The sequence below is a fragment of the Mesoplodon bidens genome, assembly GCF_964165515.1.
Source record: "Mesoplodon bidens genome assembly, chromosome: 11".
Lineage (NCBI taxonomy): Eukaryota > Metazoa > Chordata > Mammalia > Artiodactyla > Ziphiidae > Mesoplodon > Mesoplodon bidens.
Window position 1 is genome coordinate 99,514,073 of NC_138167.1, and position 25,864 is coordinate 99,539,936.

Sequence of the window (25,864 nt, forward strand, 5' to 3'; positions counted from 1 at the left end):
TTATCTAAAGCCAGACCAGCTAGTTAGTAAGAATCCTGAGACTAAACTCTAGGCTTGTTGACTCCCATCCACTGTGCAAGACTGCCAACTTGTGGCCTCAGGCTAGGTAATTCTTTGAGCTTCATGTGTGGTTCTTGAAATAGACATGAAGTGAAATATCTGAAATCCTGAAATGAATTGATGAGAAATATACTTTTAAATTTTAAATAATTTAGAATAAATAAAATGATATTTCACGTAGAGAGATGCCTAATGCCATACGCAAATAGCAACAGGGAAAATTTTTTTTTCATAGCAGTGTTTTTATTGCACGGAAAAAAGGAGAGATCATAACCCCTTGTGAATGAGGAAATGATTATGTTCTACCTTCGTGTATTTTCTAAGATGTGTTTTCCAAATCACTAGTCTCAAATTGTTTTATAAAATAAGAATTCCATAGCCAAATAAATATGAGAAGCATTGCATAGTCTGTTCCTCTCTTGAAAATTAACATTGTGCATTTGCATATTAAAGGCTGCCTTAAGATTTTAGTCCAACTTGGAGGGCATTATGCTAAGTGAAATAAGTCAGAAAAAGACAAATACTGTATGATTCACTTATATTCAATACATGGAATCTAAAAAATACAATGAACTTGTGAATATAACAAAAAAGCAGATTCACAGATATAGAGAACACACTAGTGGTTACCAGTGGGGAGGGGGGTGCATTATATGTGTGGAGGACTAGGAGGTACAAACTATGGGTAAGATAGGCTCAAGGCTCAAGGATGTGTACTGTACAACACGGGGAATATAGCCAAGATTTTGTAATAACTGTAAATGGAAAGTAACCTTTAAAAATTATATTAAAAAATTTGAAAAAGTTTTAAATCCTATCTAAAATGTTGAGTTTAAAAATCAAATTAGAGAAAGATATATATAGTATGATTGTGTGCAAAATGAGTTTATATGGTTTCTGTGTATACATAGTAAAAATATACAAACTATGGGAATGATGAACATTGGGGAAAAAAAAGTTTAGTCCAAGAACAGATATGCGCACACACACACACACACACACACACACAGCCTGTTTAATTCGTCAAACTCAGAAGTTCCCCAACTGTTTTTAGTCAAGAACCAAAATACAGAGATTTTAAAATTTATCTTACTTATACAGTTGATTCTTGTTATTTGTAGTACTTATGTCGTATAAAGTCACCACAGACACTGAATTAATGAATACTAAACTGTTGCTCCTAGAGGAAACACATGGTTAGGTTCCTGTGAGCCTCTCGTCATGGCATTTTCATCAACCAATCAAAGCATAACTTTGTTTCTTTTTAAAGACACCATATTACATATATACTTTTGATTCATTAGCATTGAACTAACAGCCAACAGCACTATAACTCATGCCTGAACCAAGCTTTAACATACATATTTTCTCCATAAAGTACATCACAACCTTCTGTGCTTAGGAACACCAGATAGCACTTATTTGGGGGCCATTGTAAATAGTAAAATCACCAACAAAAAGCACAAAAATGTGGCACTAAATATACTGCAGAAAAGACACTTGTTTACTACATGAGTAATGAAGCCAGAAATCAAGAGTCTCACCTTGTTTGACTTCAGCTTCAGTGTGCACATTGGACAACTCAGATATTTCACCACTCTGCACATGTGCACACGTCCATGAATGACTGCAAAAATGCTGTGGGGGGCCTCCCTGGTGGCGCAGTGGTTGAGAGTCCGCCTGCCGATGCAGGGGATACGGGTTCGTGCCCCGGTCTGGGAGGATCCCATATGCCGCGGAGCGGCTGGGCCCGTGAGCCATGGCCGCTGGGCCTGCGCATCCGGAGCCTGTGCTCCGCAACGGGAGAGGCCACAAGAGTGAGAGGCCCGCATACCGCAAAAAGAAAAAAAAAAAAAAAAAAAAATGCTGTGGGTATTGATTTTGGGATTACTAATATATTTTAGTGAGAATATTAATTTGTAAATATAGACTCTGGAAAAAATGTGGATCAACTGTTATCTATTCAAATCCTACAGAACCAACTTTATGTATATATTATAGATTGTAATTGAGTAGGACAGAATCCTCTTGAATTATTTGTTTCTCCTAGAAGATTAGATTATAAAGTTCTACTTGTTATTAGCCAGTCTCTCTCTCTCTCTCTTTAACCTTTTGTCAAATTTGTTTTTTTTCTTTAGGAATTCTTTATGGCACAATGACACTGGAGCTTGGTGGAACAGTCAATATTACATGTCAAAAAACTGGATACAGTGCAATACTTGAATTCAAACTAAAGGTTAGTAGAGAATGATAGGAGGTATCATCTAAGTAAAGAAGAGCTATACGATGTATATTGAACAAAAAGCACGATTTAGTTTCTAATTAAAAACTAAATATAAGAGCATAGAATTCATGAAAGGGAGCCTTGGAAGATCCAAATCAACAGAAAGCCATGATTTGTTGTTTTTAATTTTAATTAGTAAAACTGTTGGTACTATAATAGGAGATGTAAGAAGAGGATGAATGGAAATTTCTTAGTAAATTAAAACATTGCTTTATAGAATACCAAAAAGTATGTACCCCCCCAAGAAAAGTATGTATCAGCTTGAGCTATGCTGTGTACACTAACAGTTTTATTATTTACTATTTCCGCCTAACAATTTACTCTAAAACTCACGAGCTTAGAAACAGCTATGTTCTGTTCCTTAGGAGTCCTGTGGGCCAGGAATTTGGACAGGGCATATTGGGGATGGCTTATCTCTGCTACATAATGGCTGGGGCAACAGTTAGGAAGACTTTCAGGCTGTGAGAGACTCAACAGTTGGGGCCTGGAAACATCTGAAGGCTCATCGCTTACATATCTGATGACATGTAAGTCATCACTTACATGTCTGGTGACATGTAGGTCATCACTTACATGTCTGATGACATATAAGCCATCACTTACATGTCTGATGACATGTAAGTCATCACATGTTGGGATGACTGAAAGACTAGGACTGCAGATCTGAGCACCTGTAAACATGACTTTTTCATGTGGTTTGTCTTCCTCACATCATGGGAACTTTAAGGTAGTCAGACTTCTTACTTGGCAGCTCAGTGTTCCAAGGACAAGTATCCTTGTGAGCAAGGCAGAAGCTGCATTGCTGTACATGACCTAGACTCAGAAATCAAATTACATCATTTCCACCATTCTCTACTAGTTGAAGAGTTACAAACCCACCTAAATTCAAAGGGGAGGGATGCAGACCCCACTTCTCAGTGAGAGAGTGACAAGGTCTCATTGAGGAAGAACATGTGGGCTGAAGGAGGAAGGGTAGCTATAATTGAGGCCATCTTTGGGAAATTCTGTCTGCCTCAGCGTAAAAGGGAAATTTAAGACCTTTTCACAGTGTCATTGTTGGTGTAGGATAGTACATTACGTTTAGATAAAAATATTTCTATGAATTATTTAATACTTATGACTAAATTGCTCCTATGTTGATATCCAGCTAATCAGCAACTTTGCTCTAATAAAAAGGATCTCTTTAAGTATTATTTGATTCAATGCCCTTTGATTTTTTTTTCTTCTTAGCAGATTTTTTGCTTGTGTGGTGATAATGATATTTGAAAATCATGACTGAAGAGGTCTTAAGTAATTTATGACACCTTTAAAGATTAGATTGGAGCATCAGAATTTTGTCAGTGAGGAGAAACATCAGTAAGGCAATATAGTAACTCAAAATATATTTCTTCTAATTTAATTTTCAGAAGTTTTTTTTGATTGGGTATTGTTTTATTGTTTTGTTTTTAAAGGAAGAGTTGCTACTCAATAGATGAGTTAAGTCCCTTATGTTTACTGAGTTGTTACTGCTTAAAATATTGCAACATTGATAGAGTGCCATCTTGAATCAGGAGAGAGCACAGGACACCAGTCAGTTATTTCAGTGTGATCTTTCTTAATATGTTTATTTGGGCTTCACATAGTCTATTTTTATCTATTTTTTCCACAGCAACAAATTTAAATTTCTTTTTATTGAATATTTCTGACTAAAATTTGAGTCAGCATTTCACCATTTGTGCCTTTAACAGCACTGTAACTATACAGTTACTTTTTTGGGTTTTTTTTGTCTACATTGTATGTAAATATAAGTTAAAAGTAAAATGTTTCTTCAACATTTTTTCTTTTAAAAGCCATTTCTAGGTAGTAGTGACTGTGTTAATCAAATATCAGGGAAACTAAAATTGGGAAAAGAAGTCCTAGCTACTTTGGAAGGACATTGGGTAAGTATTTTTATATTGTAGCTTTACAAAAAGAATTCTATTCTGTGGGAAAAAATTAAAAATCAAATTTTATAAGTTCACTTATCCCATTTCTAAAAGCATCAGTATTCAACATAAATTTCAATTTAAAAATATTTTGGTATTGCTCTGCATCAATAGTATTTAGTTTAATGTAATATTTGATCTTTCCAAAACTTTAAATCAGTAAAAGTAGCTAACACTTATATATCACTTACTATGTACTGCATTGTTTAAAAATGTTACTCATATTAACTCATTTAATATTTAGTATAATAACCCTATGAGATGAGCATTATTATTGTCCCCATTTTACAGAGGAGGACACTGAGGCACAGAGAGTTTAAATAATTTGTTCAAAGTAGTGAAGTAAGATTTCCGCCCAAGCACTCTGGCTCCAGTGCCGTGCTTTTACACACAACAGTATACTGCCTCTCACCAGAAGAGGCATTTCCAATTAGGGTTATATTTCCTTTTGAGGACTATGGAAAAGATACAGTGTTTTTTGAGAGCAATGGCTTTTATTTACTTCTCTGCTGACCTAAATTCATATTTACAGAATTTTGTTAAGAGGAGCTTATTATATTAATAAAAAGGATCATATCATGCTACTGCCAAATGCACTCTCACTGTAAACACCGGTATATGCTTTTTTCTGCATTATAATCAGAAAATGATGAGAAATATGATGAGAAAATGAAGATGGACCTAGAGACTCAACTGTTAAGAGGCTACAATGCTCTGTTATTTTTTAAATTTACTTCTATCTGAATATCATTTGGAAAAAAAGATAAAACTTTTTTAACATGAAATTTATAAGATTGTGCTATGATTTTTAATGCTAAGAAAGGCTGTTAGGTTTTTCTACATATATTGACTACGTAGATGGTCTACAGCATCCCTCATTGTAGCTATAGCAAACACTATGCTCTACTTTGACAATTCAGAGACAGTTGTTGAGGCTTTTTGCATGTAATTGTCTAAAATTTGTTTATTAAGTGAAACTTCTGAAATCTCACAGACTTCCTCTGCATTCAACCAAGTTTTTAAATGAAAAGTACTAGATATTTAATCTTAATGTTTTTATAAGAATGACAAGAGATTTGGGGCTTTTAGAAAAGTGCTAGTTATATTTGTTTTAAAAACGTGTTTCACTGTGGGATTGTCAGGAAGAAATTATTATTATATTACTAAACTACAAAATTCCATTTTAAATATAGATAATTCTCTACATTAATTTTTAATTTCTTTAAATATAGGATAGTGAAGTTTTTATTATTGACAAAAAGACTGATAATTCAGAGGTTTTCTGGAATCCAACACCAGACATTAAGCAGTGGAGATTAATAAGGCACACTGTAAAATTTGAAGAGCAAGGAGATTTTGAATCAGAGAAGTAAGTATACCACTTTTCAGCTCACTTCATGAAAATCAGAGTATTTTTTGTAATGCCTCAACAGTATGGTCACTTTTCTCTGTTTTTAATTCAGCAAAATAGTTCAACATTTGTGGGATGTGACAAGGTTTTGTTTTGGTGTATGTGAATGTCAAATAATTATAACACAAATCATGCTGCTCTTCTGCAGCTCTAAACTAAAACTTCCTATTTTTTCCTTTCTCTTCTTATCTGCTCCAGGGCTTATTAAAAAAAAAAAAAAAAAAAAGAGAGAGAGAAGAAGAAGAAGAAAAACTTTTTTGTTTGCATAAAATTGTGGGACTAACGATTCTTGGTTTTTATCTGGCAGCTGTTTTCTAACCTGGGTTAGGCATGTAGAACTTTAGGCGAAGTCGTACAAAATCTACTTCTGTTTTATTTTCTAAAATACAGAAATCACGCCACTGGATGTGCAGGCTTCTAGAGGACTTATATTAGTTGGGGACTAATTAAGGCCATAACTTATGTTCTTAAATCATGAAATTCTTCCTGGATCTCCTATACTTTCACACCAAAAATATTGTATACATATTGCCCAATCGTATTCTTCTATTACTTTCCTTGTGTTAGGAGAAAGGGGTTGCTGTGTAACAGACACTCTACTAGGTACTTTATACACATTATGCAGTTTAGTTCTCACTACATGTTTCCACATGCATATCATTCTCTTCACATGAGGATTCAAGTCTACGTGCACTTTCCTTCTATGCTCAAAATTGAGGTTTTCAAAGATGGAAGATTACGTACGCACCAGTTCTAAAAATTCTGTTTCAGCTATAACCACGTGATGCTCTCCATCCAGAGTGAAACTTTGCCAAGGCATACGACAATTTTTGAGATGTGGGTATAATTTAATGTATTTTAAAGATGAGGAAAATGAGTCTTAGACAAGATAAGTAACTTTAAGTTCACCAGCCAAGAACTGGCAGATCTAGGATTAAACCCAAGTCTATCTGATTCCCTGGCCTTTATTCTTTGAGCCCAACATGCTATCTTCCCAGATGGGTAGAATACAGATATATATATATATATATATATATATATATATATATATATATATATTTTTTTTTTTTTTTTTTTTTTTTTTTTTTTTTTTTGTGGTACGCTGGCCTCTCACTGTTGCGGCCTCTCCCGTTGTGGAGCACAGGCTCTGTACGTGCAGGCTCAGTGGCCATGGCTCACGGGCCCAGCCACTCCGCGGCATGTGGGATCTTCCCGGACCGGGGCACAAACCCGTGTCCCCTGCATTGGCAGGCGGACTCTCAACCACTGCGCCACCAGGGAAGCCCCTATATTTTTAAATATCTAGTAAAAAACTAAACTTTAGTAGGGGAAAAGATTTTACCTCAGTATTTTTTTTCTGCTAAATCAATGGTTCTCAACACTGGCTGCACATTAAAATGACCTGGGAAACATTTAAAAAAAAAAAAAAAAAAAGCAATACTTGGGCCCACTCCCGGAGATTCTGATTTTTTAAAAATTCCCTGACAAATCTTACACCGACGGTTGAGAAATATGGCAGTATACTTCTGAATCTTTGAGGCCAGTGGGTCCTAAACAGTATGTACAAGAATCATCTGGGGAGCTTGTTAAAAATGTAGATTCTTGAGCCTTCGTTACGTTTCTACCATTGTGGGTCAGCACCATTCACTTCCATATGTTTAAGAACCCATGTAATAAATTTCTCTGGCCAAGAAAAAAATTGCTCTCCACTGTCTCACTCTATTCAAGGCATCACTTTTTATATCTTGACTTGTTTCTAAGCATCCAAGCATAAGCTTTCTCAAAGCCAAAAACCCACATGGGCATCATTTTCTCTCAAGGGGAGTCAAGCCTATTCCATGCAGATTTGGTTTTCTGTTGTTTTTTTCAATATTATTTTTTCACATGTATTAGACTCTGGCAGCGGGTAACTCGAGCCATAAATGCCAAAGACCAAACAGAAGCTACTCAAGAAAAGTATGTTTTAGAAGAAGCTCAAAGACAAGCTGCCAGAGATCGGAAAACAAAAAATGAAGAATGGACTTGCAAGTTATTTGAACTTGACTCACTCACAGGAGAATGGCATTACAAGTTTGCAGAGTAAGTAATTAAAAATTATATTACAAACAGTATCTCATAGTTTTTTGCCTTCATTTCTAGTTTTTTTTTATTGTTAGTATGAATAGTTTTTAAATTAAGCAGTATGTGTGAGATTTTACCCTTGATGTTCCATTCATTATAAATTAGAGTCCATGATAGTAGTTAGCCTATAAAATAAGGTGAGGATCAGAGGATTATATATGACATATCTTAATCTTACAGCTAAGTTTATAATTACCAATGAAAATCTAATCATAGAGTAGAAAGTTTTTTTTAAAGTTTCTGAGCATTTTGCTTAGTCATTAAACAAGTGGTCTTTTTTCATTTATGTAGTACTCGACCATGGGATCCACTTAACGATATGATACAGTACGAAAAAGATGGTGTTATCCAGACCAAAGTGAAACATCGCACTCCAATGGTATGTAATAAAAAAGTAACTAGATCCTGCTCTGCATATGAATTTTTAAAATTCGTAGTATCTTTGGTTACCAACCTTTAAAATTTGGCTCCACAATTTAAAATTTCAGGTCAGAAAAATGATACAGTAGGCAGCTCCAAGCTATTGTGCCCCCAAAGAAGCATAAAAAATCAAGCAGAAACTGTCATAACCAAATTTTCCTGAACTCTGGAAAAGAGTCAGAGGTTTGCAGCAACTAAGTGAGAGCTGAATCAAGAATCAGGTGACTTCAAAGCAGCGAGAAGGCTTCATGGCATTTTTACTTGCTCTTGTCCTAATGCCTCCCTGGTGCAGTGGCAGTCTTGAAGGGTCCCCATATTCCCTGTGTGAGCCCTGGTTCCAGAGGAAGTAGAGTAGACCTTGTTAACACATTGTTGTGTATGTCTTTTTTTTAAACATCTTTATTGGAGTATAATTGCTTTACAATGATGTGTTAGTTTCTGCTGTATAACAGTGAATCAGCTATACATATACATAATCCCCATATCTCCTCCAACTTGCATCTCCCTCCCACCCTCCCTATCCCACCCCTCCAGGTGGACACAAAACACCGAGCTGATCTCCCTGTGCTATGCAGCTGCTTCCCACTAGCTATCTGTTTTACATTTGGTAGTGTATATATATAAGTCCATGCCACTCTCTCACTTCGTCCCAGCTTACCCTTCCCCCAACCGGTGTCCTCAAGTCTGTTCTGTAGGTCTGCGTCTTTATTCCTGTCCTGCCCCTAGGTTCTTCAAAACCTTTTTTTTTTTTTTTTAAGATTCCATATATATGTGTTAGCATACGGTATTTGTTTTTCTCTTTCTGACTTACTTCACTCTGTATGACAGTCTCTAGGTCCATCCACCTCGCTACAATAACTCAATTTCGTTTCTTTTTATGGCTGAGTAATATTACATTGTATATATGTGCCACATCTTCTTTATCCATTCATCGGTTGATGGACATTTAGGTTGCTTCCATGTCCTGGCTATTGTAAATAGTGCTGCAATGAACATTGTGGTATATGTCTCTTTTTGAATTATGGTTTTCTCAGGGCATATGCCCAGTAGTGGGATTGCTGGGTCATATGGTAGTTCGATTTTTAGTTTTTTAAGGAACCTCCGTACTGTTCTCCATAGTGGCTGTATCAATTTACATTCCCACCAACAGTGCAAGAGGGTTCCCTTTTCTCCACACACTCTCCAGCATTTATTGTTTGTAGATTTTTTGATAATGGCCATTCTGACCGGTGTGAGGTGATACCTCATTTTAGTTTTGATTTGCAATTCTCTAATGATTAGTGATATTGAGCATTTTTTCATGTGTTTGTTGGCAATCTGTATATCTTCTTCGGAGAAATGTCTATTTAGGTCTTCTGCCCATTTTTGGATTGGGTTGTTTGTTTTTGTTTTTTGATATTGAGCTGCATGAGCTGCTTGTATATTTTGGAGATTAATCCTTTGTTGGTTGCTTTGTTTGTAAATATTTTCTTCCATTCTAAGGGTTGTCTGTTTGTCTTGTTTATGGTTTCCTTTGCTGTGCAAAATCTTTTAAGTTTCATTAGGTCCCGTTTGTTTATTTTTGTTTTTATTTCCATTTCTCTAGGAGATGGGTCAAAAAGAGTCTTGCTGTGATTTATGTCATGGAGTGTTCTTATGTTTTCCACTAGAGTTTTACAGTGTCTTGCCTTACGTTTAGGTCTTTAATCCATTTTGAGTTTATTTTTGTGTACGGTATTAGGGAATATTCTATTTTCATTCTTTTACATGTAGCTGTCCAGTTTTCCCAGCACCACTTATTGAAGAGGCTGTCTTTTCTCCATTATATACTCTTGCCTCGTTTATCAAAGATAAGGTGATCATATGTGCTTGGGTTTATCTCTGGGCTTTCTATCCTGTTCCATTGATCTGTATTTCTGTTTTTGTGCCAGTACCATATTGTCTTAATTACTGTAGCTTTGTAGTATAGTCTGAAGTCAGAGAGCCTTATTCCTCCAGCTGCGTTTTTCTTTCTCAAGATTGCTTTGGCTATTCGGGGTCTTTTGTGTTTCCATACAAATTATGAACTTTTCTGTTCTAGTTCTGTGAAAAATGCCATTGGTAGTTTGATAGGGGTTGCCTTGAATCTGTAGATTGCTTTGGGTAGTATAGTCATTTTCACAATGTTGATTCTTCCAATCCAAGAACAAGGTATATCTCTCCATCTGTTTGTATCATCTTTAATTTCTTTCATCAGTGTCTTATAGTTTCTGCATACAGGTCTTTTGTCTCCTTAGGTAGGTTTATTCCTAGGTATTTTATTCTTTTTGTTGCAATGGTAAATGGGAGTGTTTCCTTATTTTCTCTTTCAGATTTTTCATCATTAGTGTATAGGAAAGCAAGAGATTTCTTGGCATTAATTTTGTATCCTGCTACTTTACCAAATTCATTAATTAGCTCTAGTAGTTTTCTGGTAGCATCTTTAGGATCTTCTATGAATAGTATCATGTCATCTGCAAACAATGACAGCTTTACTTCTTTTCTTCCAATTTGGATTCCTTTTATATCTTTTTCTTCTCTAATTGCTGTGGCTAAAACTTCCACTGAGTAAGAGTGGTGAGAGTGGAAAACCTTGTCTTGTTCCTGATCTTAGATGAAATGGTTTCAGTTTTTCGCCATTGAGAATAATGCGGGCTGTGGGTTTGTCATATATGGCCTTTATTATGCTGAGGTAAGTTCCCTCTATGCCTACTTTCTGGAGGGTTTTTATCATAAATGGGTGTTGAATTTTGTTGAAAGCTTTTTCTGCATCTATTGAGATGATCATATGGTTTTTCTCCTTCAATTTGTTAATGTGGTGTATCACATTGATTGATTTGCATGTATTGAAGAATCCTTGCATTCCTGGGATAAACCCCACTTGATCGTGGTATATGAGCCTTTTAATGTGCTGTTGGATTCTGTTTGCTAGTATTTTATTGAGGATTTTTGCATCTATGTTCATCAGTGATATTGGCCTGTAGTTTTCTTTTTTTCTGGCATCGTTGTCTGGTTTTGGTATCAGGGTGATGGTGGCCTCATAGAATGAGTTTGGGAGTGTTCCTCTCTCTGCTATATTTTGGAAGAGTTTGAGGAGGATGGATGTTAGCTCTTCTCTAAATGTTTGATAGAATTCACCTGTGAAGCCATTTGGTCCTGGGCTTTTGTTTGTTGGAAAATTTTTAATCACAGTTTCAATTTCAGTGCTTATGATTGGTCTGTTTATATTTTCTACTTCTTCCTGGTTCAGTCTTGGATGGTTTTGCTTTCTTAACAATTTGTCCATTTCTTCCAGGTTGTCCATTTTATTGGCATAGAGTTGCTTGTAGTAATCTCTCAGTATCCTTTGTATTTCTGCAGTGTCAGTTGTTACTTCTCCTTTTTCATTTCTAATTCTGTTGATTTGAATCTTCTCCCTTTTTTTCTTGATGTCTCTGGCTAATGGTTTATCAATTTTGTTTATCTTCTCAAAGAACCAGCTTTTAGTTTTATTGATCTTTGCTATCGTTTCCTTCATTTCTTTTTCATTTATTTCTGATCTGATCTGTATGATTTCTTTCCTTTGGCTAACTTCGGGGTTTTTTTGTTCTTCTTTCTCTAATTGCTTTGTGTGTAAGGTTAGGTTGTTTATTTGAGATGTTTCATATTTCTTAAGGTAGGGTTGTGTTGCTATAAACTTCCCTCTTAGAACTGCTTTTGCTCTATCCTATAGGTTTTGGGTCATCGTGTTTTTATTGTCATTTATTTCTAGGTATTTTTTTATTTCTTCTTTGATTTCTTCAGTGATCTCTTGGTTATTTAGTAGTGTGTTGTTTAGCCTGAATATCCTTGTATTTTTTACGGATGTTTTCCTGTAATTGATATCTAGTGTCATAACGTTGTGGTTGGAAAAGATACTTGATATGATTTCCGTTTTCTTAAATTTACCAAGGCTTGATTTGTGAACCAAGATATGATCTATCCTGGAGAATGTTCCATGAGCACTTGAGAAAAATGTGTATTCTGTTGTTTCGGATGGAATGTCCTATAAATATCAATTAAGTCCATCTTGTTTAATGTATCATTTAAAGCTTGTGTTTCCTTATTTATTTTCATTTGGATGATCCGTCCATTGGTGAAAGTGGGGTGTTAAAGTCCCCTAGTATGATTGTGTTACTGTCGTTATTCCCTTTTATGGCTGTTAGCATTTGCCTTATGTATTGAGGTGCTCCTATGTTGCATGCATAAATATTTACAATTGTTATATCTTCTTCTTGGACTGATCCCTTGATCATTATGTAGTGTCCTTCTTTGTCTCATGTAATAGTCTTTATTTTAAAGTCTATTTTGTCTGATAAAAGAATTGCTACTCCAGCTTTCTTTAGATTTCCATTTGCATGGAATATCCTTTTCCATCCCCTCACTTTCAGTCTGTATGTGTCTCTAGGTCTGAAGTGGGTCCCTTGTAGACAGCATATATGTGGGTCTTGTTTTTGTATCCATTCAGCCAGTCTATGTCTTTTGGTTGGAGCATTTAATCCATTTACATTGAAGGTAATTATCGATATATATATTCCTATTACCATTTTCTTAATTGTTTTGGGTTTGTTTTTGTAGGTATTTTCCTTGTCTTGTGTTTTATGCCTAGAAAAGGTCCTTTTGCATTTGTTGTAAAGCTGGTTTGGTGGTGCTGAACTCTCTCAGCTTTTGCTTGTCTGTAAAGGTTTTGATTTCTCCGTCGAATCTGAATGAGATCCTTGCTGGGTAGAGGAATCTTGATTGTAGGTTTTCCCCTTTCATCACTTTAAACACGTCCTGCCACTCCCTTCTGGCTTGTAGAGTTTCTGCTGAGAAATCAGCTTTTAATCTTATGGGGATTCCCTTGTTTGTTATTTGTTGCTTTTCCCTTGCTGCTTTCAATATTTTTTCTTTGTATTTAATTTTTGATAGTTTGATTATTATGTGTCTTGGCCTGTTTCTCCTTGGATTTATCCTGTATGGGACTCTCTGTGCTTTCTGGACTTGAATGATTATTTCCTTACCCATATTAGGGAAGTTTTCAACTATAATCTCTTCAAATATTTTCTCAGTCCCTTTTTTTTCTCTTCTTCTCCTGGAACCCCTATAATTCGAATGTTGGTGTGTTTAATGTTGTCCCAGAGGTCTCTGAGACTGTCCTCAATTCTTTTCATTCTTTTTTCTTTATTCTGCTCTGTGGTAGTTATTTCCACTATTTTATGTTCCAGGTCACTTATGCATTCTTCTGCCTCAGTTATTCTGCTATTGATTCCTTCTAGAGAATTTTTAATTTCATTTATTGTGTTATTCATCCTTGTTTATTTGCTCTTTAGTTCATCTAGGTCCTTGTTAAACGTTCTTTTATTTTCTGCATTCTATTTCCAAGATTTTGGATTATGTTTACTATCATTACTGTGAATTCTTTTTCAGGTAGACTGCCTATTTCCTCTTCAGTTGTTTGGTCTGGTGGGTTTTTACCTTGCTCCTTCATGTACTGTGTGTTTCTCTGTCTTTTCATTTTGCTTAGCTTACTGTGTTTGGGGTCTCCGTTTTGCAGGCTGCAGGTTCGTAGTTCCCATTGTTTTTGGTGTCTGCTCCCAGTACGTAAGGTTGGTTCAGTGGGTTGTGTAGGCTTCCTGGTGGAGGGGACTGGTACCTGTGTTCTGGTGGATGAAGCTGGATTTTGTCTTCCTGGTGGGCAGGACTACATCTGGTGGTGTGTTTTAGGGTGTCTGTGAACTTATGATTTTAGGCAGCCTCTCTACTAATGCATGTGTTTGTGTTCCCGTCTTGATAGTTGTTTGATATAGCATGTCCAGCACTGTACCTTGCTGGTCATTGAGTGGAGCTGGGTCTTAGTGTTGATATGGATATCTCTGGGAGAGTTTTCATCACTTGATATTATGTGGGGCCAGGAGGTCTCTGGGGGACCAATGTCCTGAACTCAGCTCTCCCACCTCAGAGGCTCAGCCCTGACACCTGGCCAGAGCACCAAGACCCTATCAGCCCCACGGCTCGGAAGAAAAGGGATAGATAGATAGATAGATAAATAAATAAATAAAATAAAGTTATTAAAATAAAAAAAATTATTAAATATTTAAAAGTAATTTTAAAAAGAGAGAGAAAGAAAAGAGAGCAACCAAACCAAAAAACAGATCCTCCAATGATAACAAGTGCTGAAGACTACACTAAAAAACAAACAAAAAAAAAACGGACAGTCAGAACCCTAGGACAAATGGCAAAAGAAAGCTATACAGACAATATCACACAAAGAAGCATACACATATACACTCACAAAAAGAGAAAAAGGAAAAAATATATATATATATAAGAAAATAAAACACGGAAGAGAGCAATCAAATCAGTAAGCAAATCTACCAATGATTATAAGCTCTAAACACTAAACTAAGATAAACAGAAAACCAGAAACAAATTAGATGCAGAAAGCAAACCCCAAGTCTACAGTTGCTCCTGAAGTCCACCGCCTCAATTTTGGGATGATTCGTTGCCTATTTAGGTATTCCACAGATGCAGGGTACATCAAGTTGATTGTGGAGATTTAATCTGTTGCTCCTGAGGCTGCTGGGAGAAATTTCCATTTCTCTTCTTTATTTGCACAGCTCCTGGGGTTCAGCTTTGGATTTGGCCCCGCCTCTGCATGTAGGTCGCTTGAGGGCATCTTTTGGGAAGTCTGAGATCTTCTGCCAGCCTTCCGTAGGTTTTCTATAGGAGTTGTTCCACATGTAGATGTAGTTTTGATGTATTTGTGGGGAGGAAGGTGATCTCCATGTCTTACTCCTTCACCATCTTGAAGGCGCCCCCAGCTTCAGTCTACTTGAAAGCAGTGGCCTATAACATCTCAGTGATGGCAGCAAGAGAAGAATCCTCTGAACTCTCCTCTCTGTAAAGGAGGACACTGTGCTGTGTTCAGTGCAGCATATGGGGAAATCCATGGGTGGCATCATAGTGTCCTTTGTGACTCAGGGGTCTGTCTTTCAAGCCAAATAGCCATCATGCACAGCACCATGCTCTTCTGAAAATTCCTGCATCCAGGCTTCAAATGCAGAGCTCCATCAGAAGGCTTCTGAGTGCCCCCAAAGTCCTGCCTGGCTTCAGCCCCAATGACCTCTCCAGAAGTGGGAAGTGCCAGGAGCCGACCTCTCCATAAGGGGGGTGCACTGAGGTCGACCCCTCCAGAAAGTTGTGCGCAGGGCTGTGTATGTCTTTTGTAACCTGTCTGGGGGCTACCTGAAGGATTTATGCAGGGCGAGCATCTTTTTTTTTTTTTCTAACTCAGAGCTGAGCCAGAAAGGCTGCAGGCATTGCTTGAAAATAGTACAAGCCAAACTAACAACCTGCAGATACCTGGGGCAAAAGATTACCAATAAAACACACAATAGGCCATGTAAGGCCCAGGAGAAAAAGCTAGGGAGAGATTCTTTGGGAAACTAGGACGTTGAAAAGCCCCATGTATACAGGAGAATCTAGAAAGCCATGAAAATGCCCAAGGCAAGATGCTTATGCTCAGAGAAGACCTGCAAAAACCCTCACCTTTCACCTTAAGCTAATTTCTAGGCTTGAAATGTTGAAGGAGTGCCCCTACACAGAGCCTGTCTGCTAAGACGAGGAGAGTTTGGGTTTGGGGTTTTTTTGTGTGTTTTTGTGTCTTGTTTGTTTAGCTACTGGTGTTCAAGGAAATCTATGTCAAAATACTAGCTAAACACAAGCTGAGGAACACAGGCTTCAGTGACCACGCACAACAAGGAGAAAAGTCTTTGCAAATATAGTTTGGGAAATTCACTGAACAGATGGAGTACAATAGCCTTCAACAATACAGAAAGCAGCACACCCTGGAGAAAGTGGAAAATCTGATTTCCAGAGTTACCACCTTATAATATTTAGATGTGTAGTTTTCAACAAAGAATTAAAAAGCATACATAGAGGGCTCCCCTGGTGGCTCAGTGGTTGAGAGTCCGCCTGCCGATGCAGGGGACACGGGTTTGTGCCCCGGTCCGGGAAGATCCCACATTCTGCGGAGCGGCTGGGACTGTGAGCCATGGCCGCTGAGCCTGTGCGTCCAGAGCCTGTGCTCCGCAACGGGAGAGGCCACAACAGTGAGAGGCCCACATACTGCAAAAAAAAAAAAAAAGCATACATAGAAACGGGGAAATACAAACCCATTAAAAGGAACAATGTAAGTTGACAGAAACCATTCCCAATAAAGTCCAGATACCAGACTTACCGAAGACTTTAAAACAATTATCTTAAGTATGTTTAAAGAGTTAAAGAAAACAGGGACAAAGAACTAAAGGAAATCAAGAAAAAGGTATATAGACAAAATCAGAATATCAATAAAGAGAAATTATACAATGAAACCAAACAAATTCTGGAGCTCAAAAATACAATAACTGAAATGAAATATTCACTAAGATATTCAACAGCAGATTTGGAGAAGGTGGAATGCAAGAATCAGCTAACTCCGAGATCGGACAATTGAAATTATCTAGTCTGAGGAACAGAAAGAAAGGAATGAAGAAAGTGAACAGAGCCTAAGGGACCTATAGGGCACCATCAAGTGGATCATCATATACATTAAGGGAGTCCCAGAAAGAGAAGAAGAGAAAGAGGCAAAAGAATATTTAAAGAAGAAAGTCCACCAAATCCCCAAATTTAATGAGAGATATGAGTCTATAAATCCAAGAAGTTCAACAAACTCTTAAATAGGATAAACTCAAAGAGACCCCCACATCAAGACATTATAAGCAAACTGTCAAAAGTCAAAGACAAAAAGAATCTTGAAAGCAGCAAGAGAGAAGCAACTTGTCACATATAAGCGATCCTTGATAGGAATAATAGCCAATTTCTCACTAGAAACCATGGAGGCCAAAGGCATGAGATGACATATTTAAAGTGCTGGAAGAAAAAACTTGTCAAACAAGAATTCTATATACGGCAAAACTGTCCTTCAAAAATGAGGGAGAAATTAAGACATTTCCAGATGAGTGAGGTCATTTCCACTAGACCTTCCATATAAGAAATGCTAAAATAGTCCTTCAGGTTGAAATGAAACTCAAACCTGTATGAAGAAATAAAGATTTTCAGTAGAGATAAATGGATGGGCAAATATAAAAGCCAGTGTTATTGTAGTTTTAGTTTACAACTACACTTCTTATTTTTTACAAAATTTGAAAGATTAAATGAATGAAAAATAATTACAAATCTATGTTATTGAGCATACGGTGCATAAAGATGTAATTTGTGACAACAAAAACATATAGGGAGGGACAATGGAGCTGTTTAGCAACCAAGTTTTTGTGTGCTATTGAAATTAAGTTGGTATCAATTCAAGCTAGATTGTAATAAATTTAGGCATAAATCTCATTCTCATGATAACCACAAAGAAAATATCTAAAACACATATACAAGAGGAAATGAGAAAGGAATCAAAACAATTCATTCCAAAAAATACCAATTAAACACGAAAGTAGTAATGAAAAAAATGAAGGTCATAAAAAGGTATAGGACATACAGAAAACAGCAAAATGGCAGAATTTCTTCCTTATCAGTAATTACCTTAAGTGTAAATTGATTAAACTCTCTATTCAAAAGGCAGATTGGCAGAATGGATTAAGACAAACATGATCCAATTATATGCTGTCTACAAGAGATTCACTTTAGATCCAAAGACACAAATAGAGTAAAATGGAAGGACAGAAAAAGTTACTCCATGAAAATAGTAACCAAAAGAGAGCTGGGATGGCTATACTAATATTGGACAAAATAGACTTCAAGTCAGAAACTATTACAAGAGACAAAAAAAGACATTATGTATTGATAAAAGAGTCAGTTTATCACTATATATGTACCAATCTATGAAGCCCCAAAATGTATGATGCAAACATTGACCAAATGAAGGAAAAAATAGACCATTCTACAACAATAGATGAACACTTCAGTATCACTCTCAATAACGAATAGAACATCTAGATAGAAGATCAATAAGGAAACAGAAGTCTTGACCCACACAATAAACCAACTAATCCTAACAGATACATATATAGAATATTCTACCCAACAACAACAAATATACATTCTTCTCAAGTAAACATGGAACATTCTCCAGGATAGAACATATGTTAAGCCACATAACATATCTAAATAAATTTTTTAAAAATTAAAATCATGCACAGTATCTTTTCCAGCCACATTGGAATGAAGCTAGAAATCAATAACAGAAAGAAACTTGGTAAATTTACAAATATGTGGAAATTAAACAAGACACTCTAAACAACCAATGAATCAAAGAAGAAATCATAAGGGAAATTAGAAAACACTTAGATGAATGAAAAAAACAAAAACAAAAACCACAACATACCAAAACTTATAAGATGCAGCAAAGGCAGTGCTCAAAAGGAAATATACAGCTGTGAATACCTACATTAAAAAAGAAGAAAGATGTCCAGTCAATAACCTAACTTAACAATGAGGATCTAGAAAAAGAAGGGAAAAACTAAACCCAAAGCCAGCAGAAGGAAATTTGGAATGGAAATAAACAAAATAGAGAATAGAAAAGCATAGAATCAATGAAACTAAAAGTTAGTTCTTTGACAAGGTCAGCAAAGTTGACAAACATTTAGCTAGACTAAGAAAGAAAAACAGCAAGAAGACGAAAATAACTAAAAGCAGAAATGAAAGTGAGGACATTACTACTGACCTTACAGAAATAAAAAGGATTATAAGAGAATATTATGAATATTTGTATGCCAACAAATTAGGTAACCTAGATGAAATCGACAAATTTCTAGAAACACATATGTTACATAACCTTACTCAAAAAGAAATAGAAAATTTCAACAGACCTGTAACAAATTAAGAGATTGGACCAGTAATCAAAAACCTCCAAACAAAACAGATACATGGATAAAGAAGATATGGTGTATATACACAATGGAATACTACTTAGCCACAAAAAGAATGAAATAGGGCCTCCCTGGTGGCGCAGTGGTTGAGAGTCCGCCTGCCGATGCAGGGGATGCGGGTTCGTGCCCCGGTCTGGGAGGATCCCATATGCCGCGGAGCGGCTGGGCCCGTGGGCCATGGCCGCTGGGCCTGTGCGTCCGGAGCCTGTGCTCCGCGACGGGAGAGGCCACAACAGTGAGAGGCCCGCGTACCGCAAAAAAAAAAAAAAAAAAAAAAAAAAAGAATGAAATAATGCCATTTGAAGCAACATGGATGGACCTAGAGATAATCATATTAAGTGAAGTAAGTCAAACAGAGAAAGACAAATATCATATGATATCACTTATATGTGGAATCTAAAAAAATGATACCATTGACAGAGTTGTCAAGTCCACTCAATGGGAAAAGAAAAGCTTCTTTAACAAATGGTGCTGGATTTCCACACATAAAAGAATGAAGTTGGGGCTTCCCTGGTGGCACAGTGGTTGAGAGTCCGCCTGCCGATGCAGGGGACACAGGTTTGTGCCCCGGTCCGGGAGGATCCCACATGCCGCGGAGCGGCTGGGCCCGTGAGCCATGGCCGCTGAGCCTGTGTGTCCGGAGCCTGTGCTCCACAACGGGAGAGGCCACAACAGTGAGAGGCTCGTGTACCGCAAAAAAAAAAAAAAGAATGAAGTTGGATCCCCTACCTCAAACCGTATACAAAAATTAATTCCAAGTGGACCCACAACCTGAAATAAGAGCTAAAACCATAAAACTCTTAGAAGAAAACAGGGATAAATCTTCATGACCCTTTATTTAGCACCGTATTCTTAGATATGACACTAAAGGCATGTGGAACAACGAGAAGAAATAGATAGATTGAACTTCATCAAAATTAAACACTTTTGTGTATCAAAGGACATTATCAAAGTGAAAGACAACATGAGAGAATATTTGCAGTCATTTATCTGGTAAGAGTTTAATATCCAGAATATCTACAGAACTCCTTACTTAACAACCAAAGACAAACATTCCAAGTAAAAAATGAACAAAGGGCTTGAATAGACATTTCTTCAAAGAAGATACACACATGTCCAACAAACACATGAAAAGATGCTCAGTATCATTAGTCATAAGGGAAATGCAAATCAAAACCACAAGGAGGTCAGGTACTACTTCACACCTACTAGAATGATAATAATTTTAAAAATAGAAAATAAGTGTTGGTGAGGATGTGGAGAAATTGAAACCCTTGTATATTGCTGGTGGGAATATAAAATGGTGCAGCTGCTGTGGAGAATGATTTGGTGGTTCCTCCAAAAGCTAAACACAGAATTGCCATATGATCCAGCAATTCCACTACAGAAGAATTGAAAACAGAGTCAGATGTATACTTGTACACCAGTGATCATTGCAGTATTATTCCCAGTGGCCAAAGTGTAGAAACAATTCAAGTGTCCATCAACAGATGGATAAACAAAATGTGGTATATATTTACAGTGGACTATTATGCAGCCATGATAAGGAATGAAGTTCTGCTACATGCTACAACATGGATTAACTTTGAAAATATTATGCTAAGTGAAATAAGTGGAACACAAAAGGATAAATACTGTTTGATTCTACTTATATAAAATATCTAGAATAAGCAAATTCATAGAAAGATTAGAGGTTACTAGGGACTGAGGAGAGAAGAGAATAAGGAGTTATTGCTTAATTGTTACAGAGTCTGTCTTTGGGATAATGGATGTGTTTTGGAAGTAGTGGTGATGGTTGCAAAATATTATGAATGTACTTAATACAACTGAATTGTTCACTTAAAATGGTTAAAATGGCAAAATTTATCTTGTGTGTGTGTATACATATACACACGTTATCACAATTTAGAAACTTTAAAAAAATTTTTAATTTTGTTTCTTCCTTTAACAACACTATCATGATAGAGACACATAGGGCATCCAAATTTCCTCCTAACAGTAGAGTTTACTGATCACGTTAAATCTTTGTATACCGACTCCCCTTCTCATTTTAACTAACTTCTCACCAGGCTTTATCAATCTCCAGTTTGAACCTGTTCTAAGAATGTGGATTTGGATTCTAAATGTTATAAAATGTTAAGTTTCCATGACTTGAAGTAGCAGGGTACAGTGTAGGCTGAATCTAGAACCTGGCTTTTTATTTACTTTCTGTAATAAAATTATACAAATTTTAATTTTAAGCCCATGAGTAAGATTTTGCAAAATTATTTCAAGGAATAGTTAACTGGGGATAATTCCTATTTAGAACAATAAACAGGTAAGAACAGAGTTAAAGACTTATGACCACTGGTTCCCTGTTTTTCTAAGCATGTAAATTACCTTGCCCTTCTGTTTCTAGTTTCTTCTCTTGCATTTGTTTTTTTTTCCCTAAGGAAAATTTAATCCTAATGGACGGTTAAATATACTTTTGAATTTTGTACATTTACTCAGATGTTTTCAGTAAGTTTAAATAATGCTCTGAAAAGATAATAACATCATTTCCATTTATTATAAGATGCTTTCTACATTATCCAGATATTATTAAAAGTAAGCAATCTAAATGATTTTATTGGAAACCCAACATCATTCACTGAGAATGTTTCTTATGTTGGGAACAAGATAAGTATGATCTTAAAAGAGCACTATTTTTAACATTCAACTAGATGTACTAACTGGTGCAGTTAGAAAAGCGAGGTATCTATATTCTTATTTGTGTGTGCATAAAAATGTCTCTTGAAGGATATACAAACTAATAGCATTGAGTACCTTTTTAGTGGGGGAGAGACTGGGTGGATATGGGTCAGGAGTGGGAAGGAAACTCTTCATTGTATATTTTCTTATACTCTTTGATGTTTGTGCCAAATTAATGTTTCTTATTAAAATTAAACAATTTGTATAAGTGTATCATATTTGTTAAGTCTTAATTAGACTACTTCATCTTTGTTTTTATTTCTAAGTACTGTGCCCATGAACAGTTTTGACAGTTGTACATCATTGTCTTTAATTACAAAATTCAGTGCAAATTCACATAATAGCATGATTTTTTTTTCAGGTTAGTGTCCCAAAAATGAAACATAAGCCAACCAGGCAACAGAAGAAAGTGGCAAAAGGCTATTCCTCCCCAGAACCTGATATCCAGGACTCATCTGGAAGTGAAGGTAAAAATATTTATTGTAGACTATTGAGTATAAGAGTCTACATTTTTAAAAGTATATTACTATACTATGTTTGATATAAGAAAATGGTTTTTCATATTAACTCAAGGAGATTTGTAAGTTTTGGTGGGGGCAGGGATGATGTACAAGAAAAGCTATTTTCGATTATAAATTTCAAAACCAGGCCACAGGGTAAAGGCATAGGAAATGAAAAAAGGGGAAACCTGCAAATCAAGAACCACACTGCAGTGCTAGCTCTTATGCCTTGTTAGCTTCTGAAAAATTGTTGATGGTTTCCTAGATTCAACGCAGGCAGCATTTCTTGAGTTTTGGTCTCAGTTCCATGCTTCAGAAAAGTTTTTTATTTTCATAATAAATTATTGTGGTGTTTAGAAGTCACAGAAGTAAAAATATAACTATATCAAATTATGAACTAAAGTTACTAGTGTGCCATTCTTGTTTAAGTCAGATAATGTATAAACTGTCTTGAACTACACTGAGATATAATCAAGGATTAAGGTAATGTCTGAGACATTATAAGAAAATAAAGTTTTCTTAAAACCGTAGTCTCTACTAAGTTCACACTAAGCTGGGGAACTCAGTTTTACAGAGATAATACTAGAGGTGAATAAATGGTAAATGCTAAGAAACTAGTAGATGACAAATAGTAAAGAGTTTAAAGCAAAAGGGGCTGAATTCAGCTTGAGGGAAGGTCCTTAGAGGAAAGGAACCCTGATGAATTACGAGGATTTCTAATGGTTTATAGCAATCTAGGCTTGAGGGATGCTGGTGAGTGGACAAGATACTGGAATAAAAGAGGAATAAAATGAATAAAGTTCTAAAAGTAGGAGTCACATGGTACTGTTGTGCTCAAAAGGAGTATTAGTTATACTGTTGTTCCCATTTCACAGAAGAGGAAAGTGAGACACGGGTTAACCTGCCCAAGGTCGTATACCCCATAAGGCAGTATATATATATATATATATATATATATGTTATGTATGCAGATATTTTGGCTCCTTAATTCATTCTCTTATCCACTCCACTATATTACCTATAATGTGTCAGCTGACATTTACTGAGTATTTAATGTGGGCCAAACTGGAGGTTAAACATACCTTCCTACAACCATGTGAAGTTTGAGTAGTATTATTAGCCCAAGTTTACAAATGAGAAAGCTGAGATCTGGAGAGAGGTTAAGCTCTGAACAAAAATGGAAAGGAAGGAATGGGTATGAGAAGGGATTTTTAAAAATACCATACACTTTGTTGGTTGACAATAAAAATTTGTAGAAGAGATATTAAAACCAATTGAAAAGGTTTAAAGTTTGGGTGACTAAAGGAATAAAGGTAACATTAACAATTAATAAAAAACTGAAAAGGGAGCTTAAAAAGCTGACTTCTTCAGATGTAGGCAAATAGACAAGAGGCAGAAGAGAGTAATACCTCCCCCAAGTTAATATATGTATTTTTTTTTTTTTTTTTTTTGCGGTACGCGGGCCTCTCACTGTTGTGGCCTCTCCCGTTGCGGAGCACAGGCTCCGGACGCGCAGGCTCAGCGGCCATGGCTCACGGGCCCAGCCGCTCCGCGGCATGTGGGATCTTCCCGGACCGGGGCACGAACCCGCGTCCCCTGCATCAGCAGGCGGACTCTCAACCACTGCGCCACCAGGGAAGCCCAATATATGTATTTTTAAAGAAATATTTTTGTCTATTTTAATTGGTTAAAAAATAAAGCTGATTCAATCCAAAATTTAACTAATTCGTGGTTACTTTAAATATATCTGTAGTGTTCTAGTTTTGAAATGTGATTGAAACTTCAAAAATGCCAAGTATTAGGAGTAGTATGTTAGTCTCTAAGCCATAAAAATAATGCCTAGGAAAATTATGACATGAGAATCATTAATCTGAAATTTAGATTGTTTATAATTAAATATGTTCACTGTTTTCACCAAGTTTATTCTAAATGTCTTTTTAGCTCAATCAGTAAAACCAAGTGCAAGAAGAAAAAAAGGGATAGAACTGGGAGACATTCAAACTTCCATTGAATCTATAAAACAAACACAGGAAGAAATTAAAAGGTAATATATACGACAGTGACTATTCATTTGAGTCTAGAGGAGTTAAGAATCCTGTTATGTAGGAAATCATACACAAACTTTACATTTTTATAGCATTGCTAAGCTAAAATAGAACCTTTGTGTCTGTTACCTGATTACTGAAACTTAGGAGATTCCTTCAGCACTAAAATATTTGGGAGAGATGGGGAGGTTGTTTTGTCTCATCTGTGAGACTGGAATTGGAATCTCTTCATCTTACTGCTGTAGCATACTAGGAATGTAGCTGGGTTGAATGCGGAAGTGGGGTGGTTCCTGAGAAAGCCAGTCTCTTTTGTACATGACTGATTTTAATTGGAATGCACCAGTTGTTAGAATATTGAAACACTTCCATAACAGTGGGCAAATAGCCACTACCCTGAGATTCAAGTGTTCCCTGTGCACTCCCAGACCCATCCCCTCACTCATCTCTGCAAGATCCAGCAACTAACGGTCATAACACCTAGGGAAGTTCCTTGGGAGGGAAGGGGTCCTGATCCTGCTCCACTGGTAAGGCTAGCACGAGTTCAGATCGGTTGTCTCCCATTGCTGTATCAGATGTTAAGTTTTTTTAATATTAGCCAACCTTGTTTTGTGTATTCAGCACTCAGCGCTAGATGTCGTGGAGGATTTTTTTTTAAGATATTTTTTTCTGTTCTTGGTGATCTGTGGCTTACATTTAATTGCTGTTTTCATCTATAGCCTCATTTCCTGCCATTCCTCTACACTTACCCATGCTCTAGTCCTATGAAACTCCTCACATCTCCAGAATATACTGTGCTCTCCCGTCTTTGGGTCTTTACCCACACTGCATCCGCTTTTTAGATTGCCCTTCCTCCCACCTTGCCCCTCAAGAAAATCCAGAATATAACTCAAATGTCACCCTTTTTGTAACATTTCTAATCACTCTGCCCTGTAGTTATTAATCCTTCCACTTGGCTTGTATGGCTCCCTATACATAGCCTTTTTGAGTGCTTACTGCGCTACAGGGTTGCTAATTGTGTGTGTCTGTTTACCTCACTGCACCCTGCCCCACTTGGACCATGAGCTTCTTTAGAGCAGGCAGTGTGTCTTCTGCATCTTGGTATCATTAGCCCTTACATAAAGTGCTCGAGTTTCCTAACTTAATTATATTTATAAATTAACGAGCCTACTTGTTCATATTTGCCTCCTTTCTTTCTCTATACTCGTAAAACACTTTAATAGAAGAAGTCAGAAAAAGAAAAACGTCTTCACTAATCAGCTCTTTTTAGCCAAAAGTGTTTAGAGTGTCATGAGGATAATGTAAGCTCATTTTATGACTAAATTAACATTTTATTTTTGTTAGCATATGAAATGCCTACAGAGCATTCTTCAAGTTAGGAATGTCACAAAATTTGTTGTATTAATTATTTTTTTCCTG

The 25,864-nt window shown here is 36.4% G+C and overlaps 1 protein-coding gene across 5 annotated transcripts in view; it reads left to right on the plus strand.

Moving 5' to 3' along the window:
* Window positions 1-25,864, plus strand: part of OSBPL8 (oxysterol binding protein like 8) — a 163,496-nt gene that overhangs the window by 134,388 nt on the left and 3,244 nt on the right. For all 5 annotated transcript variants that reach the window (XM_081249780.1, XM_081249781.1, XM_081249783.1 and 2 more), the window contains 7 exons: window positions 2,199-2,296; window positions 4,174-4,263; window positions 5,541-5,677; window positions 7,613-7,798; window positions 8,132-8,219; window positions 22,265-22,370; window positions 24,345-24,447. In XM_081249780.1, the coding sequence (XP_081105906.1) occupies window positions 2,199-2,296; window positions 4,174-4,263; window positions 5,541-5,677; window positions 7,613-7,798; window positions 8,132-8,219; window positions 22,265-22,370; window positions 24,345-24,447 (808 nt within the window). The remainder of the gene's footprint in view (window positions 1-2,198; window positions 2,297-4,173; window positions 4,264-5,540; window positions 5,678-7,612; window positions 7,799-8,131; window positions 8,220-22,264; window positions 22,371-24,344; window positions 24,448-25,864) is intronic.